The 26018-nt window shown below is 50.7% G+C and overlaps 1 protein-coding gene across 5 annotated transcripts in view; it reads left to right on the top strand.

The window, feature by feature from the left end:
- Positions 1-26018, top strand: part of lef1 (lymphoid enhancer-binding factor 1) — a 38823-nt gene that overhangs the window by 5120 nt on the left and 7685 nt on the right. The window contains exons 4-10 of one of the 5 annotated variants that reach the window (XM_076974655.1): positions 17402-17534; positions 18964-19054; positions 21251-21370; positions 22604-22766; positions 23137-23244; positions 24606-24648; positions 25418-25458. In XM_076974655.1, the coding sequence (XP_076830770.1) occupies positions 17402-17534; positions 18964-19054; positions 21251-21370; positions 22604-22766; positions 23137-23244; positions 24606-24648; positions 25418-25452 (693 nt within the window). In that variant the 3' untranslated portion in view covers positions 25453-25458. Of the gene's footprint in view, positions 1-17401; positions 17535-18963; positions 19055-21250; positions 21371-22603; positions 22767-23136; positions 24649-25417; positions 25459-26018 lie in introns of all 5 variants that reach the window. The other 4 variants (XM_076974656.1, XM_076974654.1, XR_013121304.1 and 1 more) reach the window with 4 other exon arrangements.

Here is a 26018-nt window from a genome sequence, read left to right on the forward strand (position 1 = left end):
AGTATAGCCAGATCACTCACCATGTCGTCTCTGCATCGGTGAGGACGTCTGTGTTCACGCAGGAGTGCAGAATATGGGGGTACATGCACATGGATTTTCTTCCATTGCCTACCTGACTCTGGCCTTTTCACCCCAGCTCCAGACGTAACAGTCCATTTGCACCCACGTCACACACATATCTCTGTATTCCAGCAGCACGCTGCTGGACCTGAGCAATGCAAATGGCCTTTTGTGGGTGTTCTCTCTCTCTCTCTCTCTCTTTTTCTTTCTTTCTTTCTTTCTCTCTGTCTCTCCTCATTCTTTCTGTGGTGGGGATCAAATATGTGGACACAGTATCTCCAAGGCCCGGGATCAGTTTTCACCTAGATCAAAGGCACCCCCCCCCCCCCCCCACCCGAACACACACGCACACACACACACACACACACACACACACACACATATACACACACACACATATACACATACACACACACTCTCTCTCTATCTCTCTCTCTCTCTCTCTCTCTCTCTCTCTCTATCTCTTCCTCTTTTCATTCCCCGAAGTTTGGATTGATTTCCATTGGCCGTGACATTCCAGTGCCTGATGCCCGCCCAGCCATGGGTTGGCTACATTTATGCCAGTCAGCGGGTTTGGGCCGTGGCTTAGCTGGCAGCGTGAGTCTGCGAGCATGCGTCTGCTACCAGGGCAGCGTGAGGCCACGCGTCTGTGATCTGGGCAGCCAAGCGTGGAGAGGTTGCGCCAGTACCGGGTGGTTCTGGGCGTCCCGGCGGCCGTGAGCCATGCAAGTGCTGTTTGCTGCTCTGATGGAGGGCTTGTCTGATGTCTCGGGGAAGCCTTCTGGAAATGCAATCTGGCCTTCTCTTGAGATCCTGATCTTCCAACAGGCCATAGGAGAACGTTTCCACATGTACGTCATTGTATTATTCATACTGGGACTTTGAAGTTACTTTTGTGTTGCCCTTTTTATGCCTGTGGAAGAGTGGATTGGACGTGAGTGAAGGAATCCTCGCATTTCCCCAATGAATTAGAATGACCCCCTCTTAAAAGGGCTCTGTGTCATCAGTAGAACCACAGAAGGAATGAGAGAATAAGAGATAGACAGAGTGGGAGAATGAAAGAAGGAGGGGGAGAGAAAGAGTATATTCAAACAGCAAATGTGCAGTAAGGATTGTCAGACACAGAACAGAATCCCCCCTGCAGTGCTGTGGAGTGACACGCCACACTCCTGTCCTACTCAATTTAACATCTGCATAAATTACCTAGCAACAGTGCTGGACCATTCTGACACACCGGGCCTAACATTACATGCTCTGTGCTGATGACATTGTGCTAGTGTCACACGTCACAAGGTTTGCAGAAAAGCCGGTCACTCCTAGAGCAGCGAGAGCTCAGCCCCTCATATTCAAAATCGTGATTTTCCAGAAGAGATCCAAATCTCAGGAAAACTGGTCTCAGTTTACCTATAGAGGACAAAGGTTAAAGAACATAGCACCAGTTCTACTTGCCCGGGGTTTGAAATGAGCTCATTAGGAAGATCAAGAAACTTCAGCCCGGCACTGACATCCCTCTGTGAGAGGGCCACTAGAGCTTTCTGTGCTATTAGATTAACATCTAGAAAAATAAACAATACATTCAAAAATAATGATCCAAATCAAAATATGGGTTTAACTGTTTAATTCTAGAATAAAACCAGCTCTGTTGTCTGGGTGAGATCTGAAAAAACTGAGATAAAAACCCATTAGAAAAAATACAATTGGACAGAAATGCTTCCAACAGCACTTGCAGAGCAGAACTTGGTCTTTTACACATCCACGTAGAAAAATGAGTCTCAGTCCCTCTACCTCACAAGGCATGACATCCTGCCCTCTTCCTCCTCTAGAAAAATGAGTCTCAGTCCCTCTACCTCACAAGGCATGACATCCTGCCCTCTTCCTCCTCTAGAAAAATGAGTCTCAGTCCCTCTACCTCACAAGGCATGACATCCTGCCCTCTTCCTCCTCTAGAAAAATGAGTCTCAGTCCCTCTACCTCACAAGGCATGACATCCTGCCCTCTTCCTCCTCTAGAAAAATGAGTCTCAGTCCCTCTACCTCACAAGGCATGACATCCTGCCCTCTTCCTCCTCTAGAAAAATGAGTCTCAGTCCCTCTACCTCACAAGGCATGACATCCTGCCCTCTTCCTCCTCTAGAAAAATGAGTCTCAGTCCCTCTACCTCACAAGGCATGACATCCTGCCCTCTTCCTCCTCTAGAAAAATGAGTCTCAGTCCCTCTACCTCACAAGGCATGACATCCTGCCCTCTTCCTCCTCTAGAAAAATGAGTCTCAGTCCCTCTACCTCACAAGGCATGACATCCTGCCCTCTTCCTCCTCTAGAAAAATGAGTCTCAGTCCCTCTACCTCACAAGGCATGACATCCTGCCCTCTTCCTCCTCTAGAAACACACTGTCAAGATACTTCATGGAAATCTTGACAAATCTTAAACTAAACTACTAGGCCTACTACTACTACTACTACTAATAATAATAATAATAATAATAATGATAATAATATATTATTTTATTTTATTTACTTATTTACTTATTGTTTACACAGGGAACGTATATAACCAAAGAACATACATTCAGTCATGTTTGGCAAAGCTCTGGATATATATATATATATATATATATAGCGTGATGAGTCTGTGAGGTGCGTGCATCTTTCTCGCACCTTACTGTGTCTTCTCTTAATGTGAAGTTACAAATTCTGCTCATAATCCGTCAATTAGCAAACACCTTCTCCTGAGAGCTGTGCCAGGCGTCCTGCGGAACTACTGTCCTCTCTGCCCTGCAGACGTGCCAGGTTGATGTTGGGGCTTGCAGCGCTTTACAGGCTGACAACAGCTTCAAAACTCTAAGAAGCACTGAGAGGAAATTGAAGACTCAACAGGCAAAAACACAAAAATTAACTGAAATATTAAACAGATTTGACACCATTAAAGATGCGTGTAGAAAGACATTACATGACGAAAACAATATGTGGACATTCTATGATGAAAAGTGGGTGAGGGCAATGTGTTTTCAACCGTTGGGGACGTCACAAAGAAAAGAAAAGTCAGCAGCAGATTCCTACCAGTACCTACTTTATAACTTTTCCAGTAGGCTGTACACCTCCTTGTTGGCACACTTTCCAAAACAACACACTGTGGCCAGCCTTGGGAAGGTGGGGGGGGCAACTCTCACTCTGCCAAACCAAGGCGTGCTTGGCTCCTTTAGGATTACTGTGAGTTGTCAGAGTGTTCTTTGAATGTGAGACTGTCTGCCATGGACAACGTTGCTGGTTGACATGCAGAGGACATCGTAGTTCCTCCCACCTCCCCCACTGTTACTGGTGGCTGGCAGTAGAACATGCACACACGTGTACACACACACACACACACACACACACACACACACACACACACACACACACACACACACACACACACACACACACACACACACACACGCACACACACACACACACACACACTCTCTCTCTCTCTCTCTCCTTTGATGTGGGACGTGACGGATCTCTTCCTCTGCGTAGACGTGCCGTGGAATCACAACCCCCCAAACCTCAGCTTACCTAACAAGATTTAACGCTACTGTGAGTCCTCCTCACTGCCCAGGCTCTCCACTGTTAGGGTCAGCAAACAACATTTCCCAGCATACCAGTGTCTGCTCTTACTTCCTGAATACAGGTGGGGCTTTTTTCACCCTTTTTTTTATATAACTAATTGTATGTTGACCACAAGGTGAGCTGATGTCATAGCAGTTATAGCATAGCAGCTAATGTTAAAGCATACATATATATGTATATATATTAGTGGTGTCAATTCCAGGTTCAGCGATTAAAAGTCCTCACCAGGATTTTGCTCAAGCTTGCTAGATTTTCTAATTAGCAATCCAGGTAAAATTAGTTGAATCCAGGAAGCCAGAGCAAAATCCTGGTGAGGACTTTTAATCGCAGAACCTGGAATTGACACCTCTAATATATATATATATATATATATATATATATATATATATATATATATATATATATATATATATATATATATATATATATATATATATATATACAGGGCCGGCGCCAGAACATATACAGTGAGGGGGCGTCAGTAAATTTCGGGGTGGCGAACGTAAGTTGTTGTGCAGGGGGGGGGGGGGGGGGGTATATATATATATCTAGAGAGAGAGAGAGAGAGAACAACAACCTATGAACAACGGTTAATGACACCATATATATGTATTAACCCTAGATCAAGCGTACTGTATACCATTCATGCAATCTGTAAACATTCTTTAACATTTTATAGTGCTAAGGTGCTGTTTTAAGCACTACAGTAGTGTTAAAGTATGTGCACACACACACACACACACACACTGCACACAGCCAGCCATGGCGGAGGGGCCTGTGGTGTGGAGCAGGCCTGAGTGTCACCATAGCTGCGTCCTCAGGGAGAGTCACACCGTGTGCAGTACTCTGAGACGCTGATGCACAGTCAGACATCATAAACAGAGTCATTGATTACCTCAGCTACATCCAGCACTAACCACTGGCCCATTGAATCCATGTGCTTGACTTGTGCAAGGGGAGGGAAGAAATAAACTACAATATTTAATATCTCTCTCTCTTTCTCTCTCTCTCTCTCTGTGTGTGTGTGTGTGAACAAACCCATTTACCTGTGCAGAATGGAATTAAACTTTATATGTGGCTTGGCTTGCTGTGCTAACAGGAAAACATTTTCTGTAACATAAGTTACAACCATATTTAAGTACATTTAAACTGCATCCAATCTGAATTACACTACAGTATTTTGCGTCTGTACGTCGTGTGGCTATATTTATCATTCGTTTAATTTAAGAGGTTGGTTTTCCTTTTTTTTCGTTTTACCACAAATTATTATTTCCTGTGTAGGACACGTGGCCGTTCATTTCACTTGAAGAAAGCCAGGAGTCTGGCGTTAGCAGCTGTAGCACCTGCCCACGGTGTCTCTCTCCTCACCTCTCAGCTCTCTTGTCCTCTGCTCGCGAGATCAGCGTCAGTGAGCTGGACACCGACGGGCGCGAGGCAGCGCGCTGTTTTGTCTGCGCGCCACGGTTGTCATCGCGCGCCTCATTGTTGTGACTCGGCGGCTGCTCGAGGCTGCGCGTGTCCCCGGTAACCTCGGTAACCAGCGTCTGCTGCCACGACTCACAAATTAGTCATTCGATTTCTATTTTTCCTTCGTCGTTTCCCACTCTACACTCTTATCTAGCGCTTCTGTTACATTTTGACAGCCAGCTGTTTCCTCAGATGACCTAAAATCCAGTTCTCTGTTTGTGTATTTGCGGTTTAAAACAATGTCTGGCAAAGTTAGTTCCGTTCTATATGTCATTAACACTACTTTTCTCAGCTGCTTACAAATGATGATTGATACATCTCTAGTAGAAACAAGAGAAAACTCTGGATGCACATTGTCAGATACTGCAGCACTAAGAGAGATGTTTGAGCTACGGACTTGAACAGTGACACATATTCAGAGCTCTGTGGAGTGTGTGTGTGTGTGTGTGTGTGTGTGTGTGTGTGCGCACACATGTGTGTGATCCCAATCCCAGTTCTCCTCTGAACTTCAGAGGCAAGAATAAGCCAGAACAAGGGGACTGGGTCCCCTTAGTGGTTCAGATGATCAATAGCGACTGTGTTGCAGAAGGCTGACGCTTTGCCTTTTTTTGCTTCTCAGTTTTTCAGAAGCTCATTATTTTGTGTGGGTGCGTGGGTCAGTGGGTGTGTACATGCCTGTTATCTGTGTGGTGTATCTGGCAGCAGTGACGTAGCCCTGCTCTGTGCGGGCCACGACTGCCCTGCTGTACAAAGGGGCACCCCGCAACTTCTCCCCTGGATCTCACACTCTTTTCTTCTTTATCTCTCTCACTGTTTTTATTCTTCTGACCACTCCAGCATCACATACTTTCTCTCTCTCTGTTTCTCTTTCTCTCTCTCTCTCTCTCTCTCTCTCTCTCTCTCTCTCGCTCTCTCTCTCTCTCTCTCTCTCTCTCTCTCTCTCTCTCTCTCTCTCTCTCTCTCTCTCTCTTTCTGCCTCTCTGTCTCTCCCTCCCATGCTTCTCTCTGTCGGTTTGCTATCAGTTCATTTTGTGTGGTCTCCTCCATAAAACACCCTGTTTTTAAATGTGAAAAGAGCCTGTCTTCAATTTTTGGGTAACTCGTAAAAGTTTGTCGCTCCTTTCATATCGGCCACAGAATTGAAAACAAATGCCCCTTTTTTCCTTCCCTTTGAACTGCCCAATTATGGAGTTGTGAAAATAAAAATCACTCTGTCGATCTCTCTCCTTCTCCCTCCCGCCTCCTCACCTCCTGCATGCTCCTCGCCTTTCCTCTCACACACTCGTGCTTTCTTTATACTTTCATTCTGCACCCCCCCTCCCCCCAGACACTCTTGTTTTGAAGGGGGGGGATCACTGATGTCAAAGTCAAAACCAAGAGCATTAAGAAAACTGGTGAAATGCAATCCAGCTGCAATCCGCCATGGCGCTGGAAAATGGGGCTGTGGAGAGAGGCTCGGCGTATTCCCAGAGCACGGCACAGCTCGCGGCCTTGCCTTTGATCTCTTCAAAGCCTCCTGCCTGCCTCCGACTGGATGGAGAGTCTTGGCTGCTGTTCATGAGCGTGCGAGAGGGAGAGGGTGGGGGTGGGGTGGGGGGTAGAGGGTTGAGGGAGAGGGGAGGATTAGAAACGGGGGAAGGGAAGAGAGCTGTGTGTGTGTTGGAAAGAGGATGAGGATGGGGAAGATGAGGAAAGCGAGAGAGAGAGAGAGAAAGAAAGAAAGAAATGAGGGAGGGGCTGGTGGTGTCTTTTCCGTTTCAGGCTGAAATCAATCAGAGCCAGGAGTAATTATACGTAATTCAGTGTGGCCTCAGATTAGTGTGTTTGTTACCTGAGTGCCTGCGACTCTCAGACCAACCCCCCTCCAGCCCCCGATGGGGAAGCTCACCAGTGGAGCGAAGGAAGAAGGCGGTGCGGGTGGAGGGGGGTGTTGAAAAGCACTCCGCCCCGCTCTGCTGTCCAGCAGAGCAGAAAATAGGGGCACAATGGGGTGATTACACTTGCAGATGTCTCCGTATTTACCGCCGCTGTTTGTTTTGGAGGCGTGAGCCGACGGATTGTCGTCGTGCTAACGAGTCGGCCTTATTGAAGCGGGGCGTGTGCCCGCCGCTGCCCACCCCAAATCTTCCTGCCCCCTTCCAATGCCCCGCAGGCCCTGCCCCTCGTCGCCTGAAATCCACCCCCACTCCACTGCCCCCTAGGCGCCCAATTTGCAAAGCCACAATAAAAACTGAAAGGCGTGAAGGCCTGGCTGGAGACACGCTGGGCCTCGCCCGGGTGCTCCCCCCCCCCCCCCCCTCTGAGTCCTACCGTGTCCTCACACTGTTGCTGTACAAACTTCGATAATTACCAGGCCCTCTCATGCAGACCAATCGGTGATAACATTCATCATATTCAGCAAATGGAAGGCATCGCCCCCTTTGATGTGATCTTTGATCTCTGAATCTCTGATTAACTTCTGTTCAGCATTATTGAGCTCAACATGGCGAGCTTTCCTCATTGGCTAATTGATTTGGACATGCATAAATCGTGCAGGGGGCAATAAGGGTGCTGAAGCTGTGGCCATGGCTTCCTCCACTACTGGAGGGCCCTTCACACAGGCCTAGAGCTACTCCACCATTAGACCGCAGGCCGGGCCACAGATGGACTCTACTGGGCCTTGGGAAGGGTCCAGCTTTCAGCTGATTGGTCTCTGGTTACAAATGAGGCGGGATCTCCTCTCACTTCTCTTTCCTTTCTTTTATTCACCACCCTTTCCTTTTTTCACTTATTTTCTTGTCCCTCCCTCCTTTTTCCTGCTTTGTGTCTCACTTTGACTCGATTTCCAATGTTGATTTCTGTTAGGCCGTTTCATTCGTTCTTTCTGGCTCTCTCTCTGGTGTCGGTGCTGAGTTGAGGAGTACATCTCTTTGTTTACCCCCCTTCACTGACTTGATGCTGGATGATGAAACCCATGAAAATGTTCCGCAATAATGCATGTACATACGCGTGTGTGAATGTGTGCTTATATGTGTGTGGTGTGTGTGTGCGTGTGTGACTGCGATACTTCTTATGATCAGACTGCTTCTGTACTGGCCGTCTCTTTGATCTGCTGTTACAGCAGCTGTGAAAGGCATATCTGCCTCCCAGAGGATGTGCAGATGTAATAAGGAAATTAGATTGGCTGCTTTGATAAGAACGGCGTGGAAGGTGCTGGCAGTGACGTTGTCTGCTGTGTCTAGTCAACAGGCGGCATCAACACAGACTGATTCAACAGGCAGTGTCGATACAGACTGATCCAACAGACAGTGTCGATACAGACTGATCCAACAGGCAGTGTCGATACAGACTGATCCAACAGGCAGTGTCGATACAGACTGATCCAACAGGCGGGTGTCAATACAGACTGATCCAACAGGCAGTGTCGATACAGACTGATCCAACAGGCAGTGTCGATACAGACTGATCCAACAGACAGTGTCGATACAGACTGATCCAACAGGCAGTGTCGATACAGACTGATCCAACAGGCAGTGTCGATACAGACTGATCCAACAGGCGGTGTCAATACAGACTGATCCAACAGGCAGTGTCGATACAGACTGATCCAACAGGCAGTGTCGATACAGACTGATCCAACAGACAGTGTCGATACAGACTGATCCAACAGGCAGTGTCGATACAGACTGATCCAACAGGCGGTGTCAATACAGACTGATCCAACGAGTGGTGTCGATACAGACTGATTCAACAGGCAGTGTCGATACAGACTGATTCAACAGGCAGTGTCGATACAGACTGATCCAACAGGCGGTGTCGATACAGACTGATCCAACAGGCGGTGTCCATACAGACTGATCCAACGGGTGGTGTTGATACAGACTGATCCAACAGGCCAGTGTCGATACAGTCTGATCCAACAGGCAGACTGATCTACAGACTGATCCAACAGGCGGGTGTCAATACAGACTGATCCAACAGGTAGTGTCGATACAGACTGATCCAACAGGCAGACTGATCTACAGACTGATCCAACAGGCATTGTCGATACAAACTGTTTCTGTTCCTGAGCCATGAAGATGAGCAGCAGATGGAAGGACTTGATGTGATAGAAGGTTATGTAGGTTTACATTGTGGGTACTCCATATGCCTGTACACACACACACACACACACCACACACACACACACACACACACACACACACACACACACACACACACACACACACACACTCGAGGTGAGGCCTTTCATGTTCACTCAAAGCCTGGTCATCAGAGTAGAGTGGCACTTTGAGCCACCTGCCATGATGCTTGCACACACACACATTCACACACCTTTCAAACAACATCGATCCAGCATCGCCTCTGTGCCCCGCGAGGGAGTCTTCTCTCGACCTTCTCTAGTCCAGCATGAGTGGCCTGTCTCACAGAGGCTGGTGTGTGAGAGAGAGAGAGAGTGTGTGTGTGTGTGTGTGTGTGTGTGTGTGTGTGTGTGTGTGTGTGTGTGTGTGTGTGTGTGTGTGTGTGTGTGTGTACTTCTGACGCTAACCACACTGTCCCACCATCTGCAGCCGATGGCTCAAGGACAGGAGAAAGGTGGAACGGGAAATAACCAAAACAGGTTCCTGTAAAGCTGCTTACTGAAACGCCACAGAACGCTAAATTCATGTGTTGCACTCTTGTTGCAGTATCCCGTACCCCACCCCCCAAACACCCCCAAAGTCTGCAACCACCTGTTATACACCAGCAGTAGGACACCACCTGCTTCTGTTCACAAAGGTGATCTACATTTTGACTTCCTCAATAGGAAAGAGCACCACTCTTATTACCAGGCCAAGGTCATTCTTCCCACCCAAGCCTTTCATTTAGTCTCCTTTTAAAACACCGGTCTGGTGCAGGAAAACAAAGGCCTGGCGTGCAAGTTCATGGAAGGCAGCCACTGAGGGTGAAGCTGGCCCTGCTTTGTTAAGGCCCTGTTGTGTTCAGGGTCCGCCTGGTTCAGGGTCCGCTTCACTCGTCCTCCGCCTTGCTCAAGCTCCGTCTGGTACAAGCTCCACCTCGTTGGAGCGCTCCGTCTGGTGCCTTGTTCACGCACCACCTCGTGCAGGACCCGCCTCCTTCAGACCGCACTGCGTTCATCCCCATGTTTTGTTTGCTCTGGCCCCCACGAAGCCATACAGACACTCCTTCAAACTCCAGCAAGTGCCACTAGTGAGGCGCCGTGAAGCACTCCCTGCTTGTACTTGGGCAGGGTAAAGCCGTTTGTTCAAACAGGGTGAATGACTGTGTGTGTGTGTGTGTGTGTGTGTGTGTGTGTGTGTGTGTGTGTGTGTGTGTGTGTGTGTGTGTGTGTGTGTGTATGTGTGTGTTCTTAGCAAAGGTTTTCACTAGCTAATACCACTCTGCAAAGCAGTTGTGTTGGGGCTAACGGACTAATCCCCACAATGCGGCCTGTTAGCATTGCAGCATTGTGCTTCATTTTAAAGCCGCCCACGGTGCAGGGTGGGGGGGGGGGATTGGGGGGGGGGGGGGGGTGGAGAGGGTGGAGACAGTGTGGTAAAGTCCTACTACAGAGACCTTCACTCCTGTTTCTGTGCTGGCAGAACAGAGTAGCCATTTGATGTCGCATTGAAGTTCAATGCCATGTCCCAGAAGACAAAAGGAGCTTTGTGGTGGCAGGTTGGTGCAGGGGGGGGCAGGTTGGTGTGGGAGGGGGGCAGGTTGGTGTGGGGGGGGGGGGGCAGGTTGGTGTGGGAGGGGGGGCAGGTCGGTGTGGGGGGCAGGTTATGGCTCAGAGTTATGTTCAGGTGGATGGATGACAGCTTCAGAGCTGGCCTTCTGTCCTTACTCACACAGCTCATGAAGCTTCCTATGAACCCTTGATGGAGAAGTGAGTCGCTCCGCTAGCATCTGGGCCATGGCGGTACCACCATTCTGATACATGTGTGTGTTCACTGCTTCACTTCATTAAATCGCCTGATTTGCTTTGGTGCCAGTGTGTATAAAAACTGGGTCATTATGTTACATCTGAAAATGTCTCTCTCTCTTTTACAAGCTATGTATCCATTTACACACACACACACACACACACACACACACACACACACACACACACACACACACACACGACTTACACAACATGGTTACTGAGACAGCTCAAACATTAACCTGAGATAAGCCCTGGGAGAATGGTGGTGGTGGGGCAAAGGTATGAGGGGAGAGAGAGAAGGAGAGAGACGTGATAAGGATGGAAAAGAGAAAGATAAAGAGACGCAAAGAGAGAGGTGGAGAGGTAGAAGGAGAGAGAGTTGGTGAGAGAGAGAGATGGAGAAAGAGAGAGAGGTGGAGGAAAAGATGGAGAGAGGTGGAGAGAGAGACTGACTGCCATTGCGAGTGCCGCTCAGGTGGAGTCACAATGCCCTCAGCAGGTTCTATTCTCTCTCACCGCCAGCCTCCTTAAATCCAGACTGACAGGCATTCACAGGCAGACTGCAGAGTACCTGTGTGAACACCACCGCAACGCTATCTACACACAGCAGGCACATTCCCTCCTCTCCTCTCTTACTCCCCCTCACACACTTCAACGGCTGCTAAAAAGTCCTTTGCATTTCCCCCTTTTTTCTCCATCTCTCTCTCTTTCCCTCTCTTTCTCTCTCTCTCCCTCTCTGTTTCTCTCTCTGCCCCCTTTTCTTTATTCCTTCCTCTTTGTCAGTTAGGGTGACTTTTCAGCAGGAGGTGGATTTAATGGGGAAACAGGTATCTGCTAACACACGCGTTTAGCTCCCCCGTCCTCCCCATCGTCCCAGCGAACGGGAGCCGGGCATCGTGCCTCAGCTGCCCAGTGGCACAGCTATAAATAGCTCGCAGAGAACGGCGGAGCTAGCCGAGCGAAGAGCGTAAACACACTCTCGTTTTTGGGTTTCGGACAGGTGGTTGTGGCGCTGGCCAGTTGGGTTCGCAGTTAGTAAAGACGATCACTTTTTCCTTAGGTCTGCTTATGTGACTTGGAGTGCTGAGTTTTTAATATTACCAAATAGTGCAAGCTTTGCATGTGTGTGTGTGTGTGTGTGTGTGTGTGTGTGTGTGGTGAGTATGGGCAGCCTGGCCTGCTGACTGGCCCACTCCGGTGGAATGTTTGACCTTTCGTCGGTGCTTTGATGTGACCAGGCCCTGCTGTGCTAATGAGCCTGTGCACTAGGTGAAAGCCGGCCGTGCCACAGGAGGGCCGACAACTCAGCCAAGCTTCTCGCAATGCCCACCCAGCCAATCAGAGCCCCCCATCGAAACCCCCTTCCCTCAGTAAATATCCACACTAACTCCACATAGCCGATCCAACCTGCGTAAACTCCCAATGAACATCCATGTTAACTTCACTCACCCAACCCCACCCCCCTCTAAACATCCGCCCCACCCCCCTCTAAACATCCACCGTACCTCTACAAAGTCACTGACTCCCATCAACTACTCTAATACAACTTCTCACAGCCAATCAAAACTCCTCTCCCCACAACTTTTACTTACATGTCTAACAGTGTTTTAGATTTGATGTAAATTAACTTCATTTATTAACATGTTGTGACTAAGCTTGTGTGCCAAAAAAGAAAACCCCCAGCCACTGAAGTAGGAATGTGCGTTAACAGTTAACACACTGTTGTCTCAAGTTGATATTCTTAGTGCAAGAAATCTGTCCACCCTTAAAGTGTCCTGCACACCTCCTGCCCTGTCTTTCCTTCCATTATGTCCTGTTATGTGTTCCACGCAGGACAATCCTCTGGAGACGGCCCTGTTAACACCATTCTGTCAAAGCTCCGTATCACCACACACACCTATCACCACACACACTCTTTCAACAGGAAATGTGCTAGATAAGAGCATGCAAACAAGAAACTGGTGGTGACAATATCTGGAGGGTTTTACACCAGCGATAGGCAGTGTTCCAGAAGATGAAATGTCACTGTATGAAACTTTGGTAAATTTGTAGTGCCCCTGAAAAGAAGGGGTCCCAGCCATGGCTTCCTGCTTGTCTAAGGATGTTTGTCTAGTGTGGATGAACTTCTCTGAACTGAGAGGCAGACATGACAGAGCCGTCATTGATGTGAATATTTCTGCTCCCCTCAGGGCAGGCTTTCCAGCATTCATTCATCCCTCCATCACTTCTTTTTTTGTTTCTCTGTAACGCTTTCTTTCCCTTCCCCCACCCCATCTCTCTCTCTCTCTCTCTCTCTCTCTCTCTCTCTCTCTCTCTCTCTCTCTCTTCTGTCTGTCTCATTACTCAGGGCACATGGTGTCTGCTGCAAGTCTTTCTTCCTTCTCAATTAATTGGGTTTGGTTACATTAAGCTTCGCGGCCGAAAGGCCGTCCTGCCAATAACATATTCCATTTTCAACACTCCAGTGAAGACCGGGGGCCTTCCAGCATGTTAATTGGTTATTTATTTAAGCTCCTCACTTTTCGATCTTGTCCTGGACGAGTGGCGCAGCCCACGGCAGCTTGTTGCTGCTGTTTTGGAAAGTACTGTCGCACTGTAATTGTGTTTGCACATGTGTCTGTGCACGTGTGTGTGTGTGTGTGTGTGTGTGTGTTCACCTTTTGTTACAAACAGGTCATGCTGAACTGGAGTACCTGATGTAGGCCTGTTGTGTTCAGTCAGTACTGGTCGTGTTCAGCCTGCTAAACTCTGAAATCTAAAGTTAAAACTCTGGAAGTGCAGTCTGTGTGTTTTGGTCTCTGTGCATGGTCTGATGCTCACGAACTGACATGAGTCTCTGGACCTGTCTGCCTGTCTGCCTGTCTACCTGTCTGCCTGTCTCACTGCCTGCCTCTGCAAGCAGTGTCCGGGAGCTCTGTGCGCATGAAGCCTTGCACACGCACATTCAGCAGCAGAGACTCAACACTACATCTCCCAGAGTGCTCTGCGCCAGGCTGTATCCACGGGGTGGGAGGAGCCCTCGTTGCATATAGATGAGAGTAGTGTGAAGTGTGAGGGGACCGTAGCACGCGTGCGGCTGCCTCTTCTGCTCGGCGTGCGGCTGCTCTCGGCTAAGCGTGCGGAGCTCTGAAGGTCAGGCAGTATGAGGGGTGTGGAGCAAGGGTCACACAGAGGCCGGCCCGCTCGCTGCTGGCAAGGAAAAGAAGCAACCATTTATTCTACCTTTGCATTCCACGTGTGTGTGTGGATATGTGTGTGTGTATGTGTGTATGCGCACACACGTTTTTACACTTGCTGCCAAATTAGTGGAACCCCCTAAAGCCTGTCTATGGCTCTCTGTTTGCCCTCCCCCATCTCTATCTCTCTCTCTCTCTCTCTCTCTCTCTCTCTCTCTCTCTCTCTCTCTCTCTCTCTCTCTCTCTCTACATTTCTGCAGGCTCTTGGCCAGCTCAAGTTTCTCACCATGAGTTTTCTCGTAAAAACCACATCAGAGGGTGTTGTGAGGTAGCCTGGTACTAACAGTACAAAAGCAATATCGTCTTCCTGAGCCACCCCACTCCGCCCACGTCACAGCAGAAAGGCCCGAGCCCACTCGTGCCCCGAGTGACACATGCGCCAGGCTGAACCTGCTCCGTGCCACCCATCCTGTGGAAGTCCGGACCCCGGTGAACCTGGGTCCGCGCCGGCACAATGCCTGATTCCTGGGGCGGACCAGTAAAAGTGTTACTCTGGGTCTGAATGCGATTGGGCTGGAGGAGAGGGTGTGGGCCCAGGGTTTGTAGCCCTGAAAGCTCCCGGAGAGAGCAGTCCTCAGCCGGGCTGGATTAGCCTGCATGCCACTGTCTTTCCATGGGCAACTCTGAACCACCAGAGTCTTGGCTTTATTAAAGGTTGTGGCTTTGCACATCAGACTGTACACAGGTACTTTACTTTGGGAGCTTTTATTTGATTGAACTGGCTGATAGCTCTTTATAGCTGGAGTGAAGATTTTGTGAGTCCTTGTCTCTCAGTACTGTGTGTGTGTGTGTGTGTGTGTGTGTGTGTGTGTGTGTGTGTGTGTGTGTGTGTGTGTGTGTGTGTGTGTGTGTGTGTGTGTGTGTGTGAGAGAGAGAGGGAGAGGGAGAGGGAGAGAGAGAGATGTTAGTTGAGATTCCCTGAGGGAGGTTTAGATTGAGGTGTAACACTGTGCTTGAAGTGTTATCAAGAAGCTGAATGAAACGCTCTTTAACAGCTGCAACTGGAGATGCACAAAGGAGCTCCAGAGCCAACATGGCGGTGAGTGAAACACAGAGCTTTGAAACACCACAGCAATGCGCTGTGATATTGGGTATTGTCTGTTTAGGAAGGGCTGTTGTGTGTGTGTGTGTGTGTGCGTCTCTCAGAAGAGACAAACTTCATGTACTTTCTGGTGATGGCCACCTCCTCGTTATCTCCTCCTCCTCCCACACCGGGTCCTTTAAGGAACAGCCGTCTGTCTGTGTCTTATCTTGCTCCTGCAGGAAAACGCCAATAGGGGCTGAAAGGCATCAAACGCGTGGAGGCGGGCGTGTGATTTGGGCCGGCGGGTCTGTGATTTGGGCCGGCGGGTCTGCCTCGGTGCCGCCAACTCGCCTCCTGCCTTATTAGGGGAGGCCATGCAGCGATTAGGTCTCCTCACCCAGGACACGGCCCATTAAGGCTACTCCTGCAGCTAGATTACCCCTGACCTCTGACCTTTATCAGAGACGATTTAAACACACACACATACACACATACACACAGGCGTGCAGGTTCTGGGAAACAGACATCGAGTTTTATGGCTCGGTTTCAGCCATCACCGCTGGTTCATGCAACGCACCTCCTTGAGCGATTACCTCCCAGTGTGAGTGGCCGGGGCAGGCGGACGCTCGTAGGAGAGCGACCTGTCCCCGTGACGGAGGCTCCCACCCAGTCCTCCAGCGCTCAGGGAGATCTGCTGGGGGGTCAGACGTGATGATGTCATTTGCAAGCTGCTGCTGACTCACTTCCTGCTGGTCTTCAAGTGTCATTAGCTGGGTCCACGTTTGGGGGTTTATGGAGGTGCTGTAAACCTCTCCTCTCTTCTCCTCACCTCTGTGTTTTTCTGCTGCACCCGGACAATGGCATTCCGCTTTACACACACACACACACACACACACACACACACACACACACACACACACACACACACACACACACACACACACACACACACACACACACACACACACACACTGCCCCTAAAACCAGACCTTCTGCCTCCCTCTATGGCCAGTTAATGGCTTGGGAATGACGAGTGGCTTTTAAATGAGTTTAAACTCCTGACGTGACTCCACAGTCCCCCACTGCCCTGACCCCGTGACCTCTCTGAGGTCACCTGACTCATGAGGTTCCTTCTTCGCCATCGGAGCAGCACACTGTAGGCCAAGATTCCTTCTGCCCTCGACATTGTGTATTAGATTTAGACCACGAGGGTTCTGTATGTTTTATTTTTATTTTATATGGTCCTTAAAGTTATTATGGTGAAGTTGCGTTCTGTGCCATTTGGGTTAGTCGAAGTAGATAATTATAATGGTAATATATACAGCCAGCTAGGGCTATAATGATGCCTGAGTTCCTGTGTGTATATGTGGGTGTGTATGAGTGTGCTGTTTAGTATCAACACTGTTGCTTTGTGAGTCAGCCCAGAACTGTGTGTGTGTGTGTGTGTGTGTGTGTGTGTGTGTGTGTGTGTGTGTGTGTGTGTGTGTGTGTTGAGGCCGTTGCTGACGTGATTAACCCTGCTTAGTTCCACTGCAGACGGCCGGGGCTCTGTAATGAACTCCCTTATTCACCAACTAATGATTCCCTTTGATCTCCATCCCTGAGACCTCTGCTCTGCCTGTGCCCCGTGGTGCTGCCCCCTCCCTCTCTCCCTCCCTCTCCCTCCATCTCTCCCTCCCTCCCTCTCTCCCCTCCCTCCATCTCTCTTTCTCTACTTCTTCTCTCTTTCTTTGTCCCTCTACCCCTAAAATTACTGCAGTGGAATTTCTGCGGTGTGTATGTGTGTGTGTGTATGTGCGTGTGTGTGTATGCGCGTGTGTGTGTATGCGCGTGTGTGTTCGTGTTCCACCATGCATGTGTGTGTTTATGTGTGTATTCATGTGAGTGCACTCGAATGAGTGTGTGTTTCTTTCTCTGCTGGATAATCTACTACATATGAGATAATTACATCTTAGTTTTCTAGCCACAGCCTCTCAATCACCCTTCCTGTGTATTGTAGCAAGATAGGTGGTGTTATGTAGTCATTCTAATGTCACTTCTTCTGTGTGTGTGTGTGTGTGTGTGTGTGTGTGTGTGTGTGTGTGTGTGTGTGTCCTGCAGTCAAACAAGGTTCCTGTGGTGCAGCCTTCTCATGCGGTCCACCCCCTCACACCTCTGATCACCTACAGCGATGAGCACTTTGCCCCCGGGCCCCACTCCGGACACCACCCACAGGATGTTAACTCCAAACAAGGTACTCTCACACACACACACATACACACACACACACTAAATGCACTACTGTACATCATCCGGCCGCCCGCTGGAGTCTGAGTCCTGATCATCTGGGTTGAAGGTTAAACAAACAGGGTTAATTAGAATAGAACAGAGCCCAGTTCAGGAAGAGCCCAGTGCAGTTAGGCCCAGCTCCCACTTCCCCTCTGTGTTAGTGGGTGTGGGGGTCGAGGTAGGGGGCGGAGTTGTGGTCGGATAGATCACCAACCTCAAGACTGAAGGATGGGAAGGGGGCGGAGTTGGGGGTGGGGCCTGAAGAAGAGCTGGAGCTGGAGGCCTAGACATGAACAAAACCCCATATGTTCTCCTGTGGCAAACATTTGTCTCTACGGCAACTTGAAAGATTGAAGGTAGTAGAAAAAGGGTTGAATGGATAAAGAGATGGAGAGAGTGTGTGGATATGTGTATAGGGCTCCATGGTCTCGCATATCACAAGTAAACACACACTCTCTTACTCTTTACTTCTAAATAAGAAGTAGCATTATAGGGGTGATATGCAATATCTGGTTAATCAATAATGAGACACTTAACACCAAGGCACTTGACACTGAGACACTTAACACAGAGACACTTAACACAGAGACACTTAACACAGAGACACTTAACCCTGAGGCACTTAACACTGAGACACTTAACCCTGAGAGGGCTCCTGTGGAGGCTACTGTCTGTCTCTCTTTCCCTGTCTCTCTGACTGAGGTAGTTTGTGTGTCCATTTGTGTGCAGCATGCATGTGTGCTAGCTTGTGTGTGTGTGTGTGTGTGTGTGTGTGTGTGTGTGTGTGTGTGTGTGTGTGTGTGTGTGTGTGTGTGTGTGTATGTGTGTGTGTTTTGTGACTGTGACAGATTAATTCATCCTTTTTAGGCCTTGTACATTGCTTTTCCATCTTGGGCTAAATACACTCTTGACCTTGGTGTGTGTGTGTGTGTGTGTGTGTGTGTGTGTGTGTGTGTGTGTGTGTGTGTGTGTGTGTGTGTGTGTGTGTGTGTGTGTGTGTGTGTGTGTGTGTGTGTGTGTGTGTGTGTGAGTGAGGATGAGGAGCTTAAGCGCCAGAGGCAAACTGAAAGTCACGGACACGATGAATCATATCAGTAGGGAGCTTTAGAGGTGTGCAGGAGCATCCATAATTAGCCCTCATCCTCCTTCATAGCTCTGACTTCACTCACCAGTTCTTCATACACTGCTGTCTGTCTGTCTGTCTGTCTGTCTGTCACCCATCCAGGGTGTCTCCTGTACACAACCATACAGGTGTGCGCATGTGTGCATACACACATACTGACTGTACACTGCAGTGTAAATCTCTCTCTTTCTCTCTCTCTCTCTCTCTCTCTCTCTCTCTCTCTCTCTCTCTCTCTCTCTCTCTCTCTCTCTCTCTCTCTCTCTCTCTCTAGGTATGCCCAGACATCACTCCGGACCAGACATTGCCAACTTCTACTCACTCTCTCCTGGAGGAGTTGGTCAGATAACCCCACCTCTTGGCTGGTGAGTGTACACACTGGGCATACGCACATGCACACCCACACACACACACACACACACACAGATATTTATAATCTCATCAAGCAACAAACAACATCAGGATGTCAAAGTGAACACAGTGCACTCATCATCACACAGTGGGCTCAGCCCCAGAGCTCTGCATGTGTGTGTGTGTGTGTGTATGTGTGCAGGCGTGCGTGTGCATGTGTGTGTGAGCACAGGTCGAGTGTTATCTAACATCTGCGTTCATCTGGGCTGCACGTCACTGCCAGAGCTGACCTCACCCAGTTTCTCAGCTTGCCACAGAGATGCGCGTGAGCTGAATGCGAGACATGGAGGAGACAAGGGGAGAAAAGAGGTCGGCACTGCTCGCAGGGGCGAATGAGAGGGGCCCTGCGTGTAAACACGCTGAAGCCAGAGCAGACCGCAGGCAGGGGCCGGGGCCAAACGCCCGTCCCAGATCAAGACGGAGGCTAAGTGAAGCTGAAGCGTGTGGACGAAGACCAAACAGACAGCAGCACATCTCGTGGTCTTCATCACATGGTCTTCATTCCTCTGGGAAGCTACGCCAATGTTCAGGCAGAACCCAACCGCTGTCACCGAGCGCAGGATAGATCAGACCATAAAACAAAACACGTTTGTTACACACGCAGCCCCGTGGATCGACGAACACGGTTAGAGACAGTCGGAGCCGGTTGGAGCCGGTGTTCTGGAGGAGATCATACCGGACCCGTGTACAGTTCTTTGACCCCTGAAATTAGAAACACTCACTGTGGAGGTTTTCTGTCACCCCTACGTACTGGGGAGGGTGTTGCAAAGCTGATGCAACTTTAGCTAAGAGTAAAACAAATGCAGCTAAGCGGATGGAATTTGTGGATGTGAACCACGTTCACTGAGCAGGCTGCTTACGGGTGGGGCAGGAGAGAGGTGGCGCTCACGGGTGGGGCAGGAGAGAGGTGGTGCTCACGGGTGGGGCAGGAGAGAGGTGGCGCTCACGGGTGGGGCAGGAGAGAGGTGGCGCTCACGGGTGGGGCAGGAGAGAGGTGGCGCTCACGGGTGGGGCAGGAGAGAGGTGGTGCTCACGGGTGGGGCAGGAGAGAGGTGGTGCTCACGGGTGGGGCAGGAGAGAGGTGGCGCTCACGGGTGGGGCAGGAGAGAGGTGGCGCTTACGGGTGGGGCAGGAGAGAGGTGGTGCTCACGGGTGGGGCAGGAGAGAGGTGGCGCTCACGGGTGGGGCAGGAGAGAGGTGGCGCTCACGGGTGGGGCAGGAGAGAGGTGGCGCTCACGGGTGGGGCAGGAGAGAGGTGGCGCTCACGGGTGGGGCAGGAGAGAGGTGGCGCTCACGGTTGGGGCAGGAGAGAGGTGGTGCTTACGGGTGGGGCAGGAGAGAGGTGGTGCTCACGGGTGGGGCAGGAGAGAGGTGGCGCTCACGGGTGGGGCAGGAGAGAGGTGGCGCTCACGGGTGGGGCAGGAGAGAGGTGGTGCTCACGGGTGGGGCAGGAGAGAGGTGGTGCTCACGGGTGGGGCAGGAGAGAGGTGGCGCTCACGGGTGGGGCAGGAGAGAGGTGGCGCTTACGGGTGGGGCAGGAGAGAGGTGGTGCTCACGGGTGGGGCAGGAGAGAGGTGGCGCTCACGGGTGGGGCAGGAGAGAGGTGGCGCTCACGGGTGGGGCAGGAGAGAGGTGGTGCTTACGGGTGGGGCAGGAGAGAGGTGGTGCTCACGGGTGGGGCAGGAGAGAGGTGGCGCTCACGGTTGGGGCAGGAGAGAGGTGGTGCTTACGGGTGGGGCAGGAGAGAGGTGATGCCCCCAGTGAGCTAGCTGGTGTGTTCCAGCAACATTCATCTGCAGCATGTCACCACACGAGACGACAGTGTGGTGGGTCATGTGAGAATGGGCCAAGATCATCCTGGACAGTACCGGACTGGACACTACCTTTCTCCAACTGCAGGAGACCCAGATCAGTGCTCAAAATCCATAACAGCATGCAATGACAGTATGGAAAATAAATTACAGCGTAATAACTCAGTAATAAGTCATTAATTAGCACATATGCTACACATCTTGAAGCACGTTGGGTTTTACAGTGAGGTTATAGGAGATCGACCCACGAGTCTCTGCTGCCATGTGTTTACACTACAGGCTGCACCACGTTGTCCCTCTTTGTCTCACACACACTTATTTGTGGTTCTCTGTTTGAAGGTTCTCTCATCACATGGTCCCAGGGCCCCCAGGCCCTCACGCCACAGGTATCCCACACCCCGCCATCGTCAACCCCCAGGTCAAGCACGAGCCCCCCCATGAGACCGACCTCATGCACATGTGAGTTTCCTCCTCTTCCTCCTCGTGGTCTTCCTCCTCCCACTCCGTTCCCGGTATGCTGACTCACGGGGGGTTCTTGGACTCCTCTCCACGGGCTGGTACACTCTGTCCCTTAACTTTCATATGTCATCACCACACTGCTACTCCCTTCTGCGCACATACATTTATTCACTCATGGTTTTGGTGCTTGGAGCTGTGTGTGTGTGTGTGTGTATGTGTGTGTGTGTGTGTGTGTGTGTGTGTCCATGCACGCATGCTCGTGTGAGTGTGCGTGTGCGTGCGCTGACTCCTCTAGAGACCTCAGTCGCTCCGAATAGAGTGAGATCTGAGATGAGTGAAACGTTTGTTGAATGTCGGCTTCTGTTCGGCCCCGACGTGACCCGTAGAAGGCGTAGTGACCCAGGCAGGGGGCAGTGACCTGGAGGAGTGAGCAGATAAAACAGTAGGATATCTCAGCTGGCTCCAGGTAGCTGATTGAGGCATCAGACAGGAGTGTTGGACTGAGACACCGCCCGGCCCGCACCGCACCGCCCGACACCTCCCTCGCCTCCCCTCTCTCCTCCCCTCCCCCCTCCCCTCCCCTCGCCTCCCCTCTCTCCTCCCCTCCCCCCTCACCTCCCTCGCCTCCCCTCTCTCCTCCCCTCCCCCTCACCTCCCTCGCCTCCCCTTTCTCCTCCCCTCCCCCTCACCTCCCTCGCCTCCCCTCTCCCCTCCCCTCCCCCCTCCCCTCCCCTCGCCTCCCCTCTCACCTCCCCTCCCCTCTCCCCTCACCTCGCCTCCCCTCTCTCCTCCCCTCCCCCCTCCCCTCCCCTCGCCTCCCCTCTCTCCTCCCCTCCCCCCTCACCTCCCTCGCCTCCCCTCTCACCTCGCCTCCCCTCTCCCCTCACCTCCCTCCTCTCACCTCCCATCCCTCCCCTCCCCTCCCCTCCCCCCTCACCCCTCCCCTCCCCTCTCCCCTCCTCTCTCCCCTCCCCTCCCTCGCCTCCCCGGGGGCACGTCAGCCAGAGCGTGTGGTTGCCATTACTAGTGAAGTAATGTCTCTCTCTGTCGCTGCATGAACGCACACAACTGGACACGATTAGCAGTCGTTTGGAAGGCACTTGCTTATCTAACTCTTGTCACTGCTGTTGGTGTGGATGCAGCCCCCATCCTCACTGACCCCCCCACAATATAACCCCCTCCCAACACCACCCTTATGTCTAACGGGCTGCTGGATCACCTTCCTTCCTGCAGGAAGCCACAGCACGACCAGAGGAAGGAGCAGGAGCCCAAGAGGCCGCACATCAAGAAGCCTCTCAACGCCTTCATGCTCTACATGAAGGAGATGCGCGCCAACGTGGTGGCAGAGTGCACGCTGAAGGAGAGCGCAGCCATCAACCAGATCCTGGGCAGGAGGGTGAGTACAGCGCCCGCCACGCTCCAGCCCTCAGAGCCCGGCGGACCGGCGCCCGATCGGCGAGCTCGCTGAACACCTGAGCCGTGGCCCGGGCGGCCGGCGGTGCCCCACACGCTGATGTAGTCCACGGCAAAGTGCCGCCAAAGTCTCTTTTCTTCCTTCCACCGGCTGCTCCAGATAATCTCTTCATCGTGCTTCCTCCTCTCCGCCTCTACCCTCCACCGCCCCAGTACAAATCGTTTGGAAGTTAAAAAGGGTTTTGCAGCAAAAGCGCTACCATGGGTCCCTTAGCCGGGAAGGGAGGTGTGCGGCGGGGTCCCTGACTGAGTGCGTGTTCTCTCTCTCTCTCATCCCCCTCTCTGCTGAGCAGTGGCATGCGCTATCACGGGAAGAGCAAGCTAAGTATTATGAGCTAGCCCGCAAGGAGCGACAGCTTCACATGCAGTTATACCCAGGCTGGTCTGCCAGAGACAATTATGTAAGTATCTATATGGACCTGGTGGCAAATGAGGTGTGTGTGTGTGTGTGTGTGTGTGTGTGTGTGTGTGTGTGTGTGTGTGTGTGTGTGGTTTTCAACCCACTGACCCAATGGCTTTGCTCTGTCAGTTTAATAGCAGGTGTAGATGTCTGTTCATATATTACTAGAGGCATGAAGGAGAGAGGAGGTGACTGTTGGGTCTCCCTCTCTCTCTCAGTGCACCAAGTGTATTTGTGTGTGTGTGTGTGTGTGGTGTGTGTGTGTGTGTGTGTGTGTGTGTGTGTGTGTGTGTGTGAAACCAGTCTGCCTGTGTAAAAAGTGTGGCTCCAGCACTCACGTTCACTCCACCACTGAGGTGCTTTGCACTGTTTATCTCTCTCCCCTGGGACGTGGCCGCCATAGTCCTCTCTCTGCTTTAACCACGCAGCCACTGCACATGCTCAGTGCAGCCTGCCCACACAGACGCGCTCAGACGCCAGCGGCTCTGCTGCAGACACAGCGCAGACCAGCACAGTAAATGTGTGAACGAACGACTTCAGTTTAATATGAGAATCATAATGTTACAATTCAGCTGATGATGGAAGTGAGCTTTTGAAGACAAACCAGTGACTAGAGTGGAAAGCCAATGGGGACAAAAACAGCTCAGAAACACTTCAAAGCAGGACGAAGTTTCCACGCAGCTGGCTCCATTAGCAGCGGGCACGCGGGTGTATTTAACAGCGCTAAGCGGCGGGAGCCGTCCCTGCGTGTCACGGGCACGCTCCATCCCTGCTCTGTCTCCTAGGCTGTCAGCCATGGCTAGAGTACACAGATTAGCCACTGAATAAGTGGATTATCAGACTTTTACAGCAGGCAACCAAAACGCGTCTTATATTGGACCGCAAAATGATGGCATGGAGCTATCTATACCTATAGTTACCCTGCTAAGGGATTTAGGGTAAGCTACAAATCCTCAAGCAATCCAGACTTCTGGCTTGAGAGCAGTGTTCTTCATGCAAATTAGAGTAGGACAGATATTTTATTTTGGATGTGTAATTTTTTTGATCGATCATTAGTCCCTACTGTCATGGAGAAGGATTAGTGAGGAGTGTTTGAATTGTAGTGTTGACACAGAGAGAAGAATTGGGTCAGGAAAGGCTAAGAGAGACAAGGACTCTGACAGTGGACAGGTCGTGTGGACAGTAGCAGGAGGCATGTTCAGTGCTGTGATTGGCTGAAGCAGTGATTGGCAGGGCCCTGGTTGGCCACGCCCAACAGGGGATGAGTGAACATGGCAAAAGGCAGACGGTTAAGAGTGGTCTAGTGGCCGTGAGTGCTGGGGCCGCACTTTAAGCGTTCTCCTGGATATTTTCCAGGGAAAGAAGAAGAAGAGGAAGAGGGAGAAGCTCCAGGAGTCTGCGACAGGTAAGAGCCCTCACCCGCCCTACGCTGCCCTCACCCGCCCTACGCTGCCCTCACCCGCCCTACGCTGCCCTCACCCGCCCTACGCTGCCCTACACCTCTCTCTTTCCTTTGTGGTTGGCTCATTTCTTATAAGGGCACTGCAGTACCAGCTCTATTGCCCAGATCCAGACCGGCAGTTTCCCAGCACCCATAAACAGACGCTAGACGAGCCCTTTGTGTCTGGAGTGGATTTCCAGGGAGCGCTCCACATTTCAAATCCCTGCCATTTCAAATAGCCTATTTGGGGTTGTAGTGTATACAAGCAGATGATTATAGCTTCACAAAGCACCTGAAGAGGCCTTACCAGTACTGCAACAGCATACTGGATCACTCCTGCTCACGTATCCATCCCTCACACAGTTCACTCTTTGGGATTAGTCTGTCCACTTTTTGGGATTAGTCTGCCCACTCTTTGGGATTACTCTGTCCAATTGTTGGGATTAGGCTGTTCAGTTGTTGGGTTTTGGCTGTTCAGTTGTTGGGTTTAGGCTGTTCAATCTTTGGGATTAGTCTGTCCACAGTTTGGGATTAGTCAGTCCACTTGTTGGGATTAGTTTGTCCACTCTTTGATAGAACTCCCTCAGGCTTTCTCTTTCCTTGTCAGAACAACACTACAAAATAACTGGGAGTACTGGGCAGTACTTTAGATGCTGTACTGGTCCCTGTATTATTTTTAAGAACAGATGTTGAAGTTAAAGATTAGCATGTTAAAAGCTGCCATTTTCCGCAGGTACAGGCCAGAGGATGAAGACGGCGTACATCTGAGCAATGGTGAGAGACTCGACATGCTCCTCTTCAACCACAGTGACACCAACTGTGTTCTCATGTGCTTCCCCGTGTCCTGGACAACACCACACTCAATACAGACTAATCCAAATGGTGTCATCCTGAGCTTGTGTGTGTGTGTGTGTGTGTGTATGTGCGCATATGCATACACACTCATGTTTTTGCAACCCTACAACCCTCCCCTATATTCTCTCATGTAATTACCTATGGGTTTTCAGTTCTTGTATTTCATTTTTTTCCTAATTGTTTGTTTTGAAACTCATTTCTGAGCTGTTGCTCCGTTTGAGGATCACCAAACCAGTCAGAGGAGGTCGCTGTAGCCTCCTCACAGTCGCACAAGAGCTCCTGCTGCTCTGTACAGTGAGCTCAGCAGAGGACTTCTGTGAGATTGGGCAACCTGTGCTCAGTGCCGCCATTCTTGTGTGTATTTTTTGAAGAAGTCTTTGGCATACACCTGCAGTACATGCTAAAAACCCCAAAAAGACCCTCCACGATAGACAGAGTCTAAACAAGGAGTAGACACTCTCCTTTAGGTAATGGTGCAC

Source organism: Brachyhypopomus gauderio, chromosome 15 (genome assembly GCF_052324685.1).
Source record: "Brachyhypopomus gauderio isolate BG-103 chromosome 15, BGAUD_0.2, whole genome shotgun sequence".
NCBI lineage: Eukaryota > Metazoa > Chordata > Actinopteri > Gymnotiformes > Hypopomidae > Brachyhypopomus > Brachyhypopomus gauderio.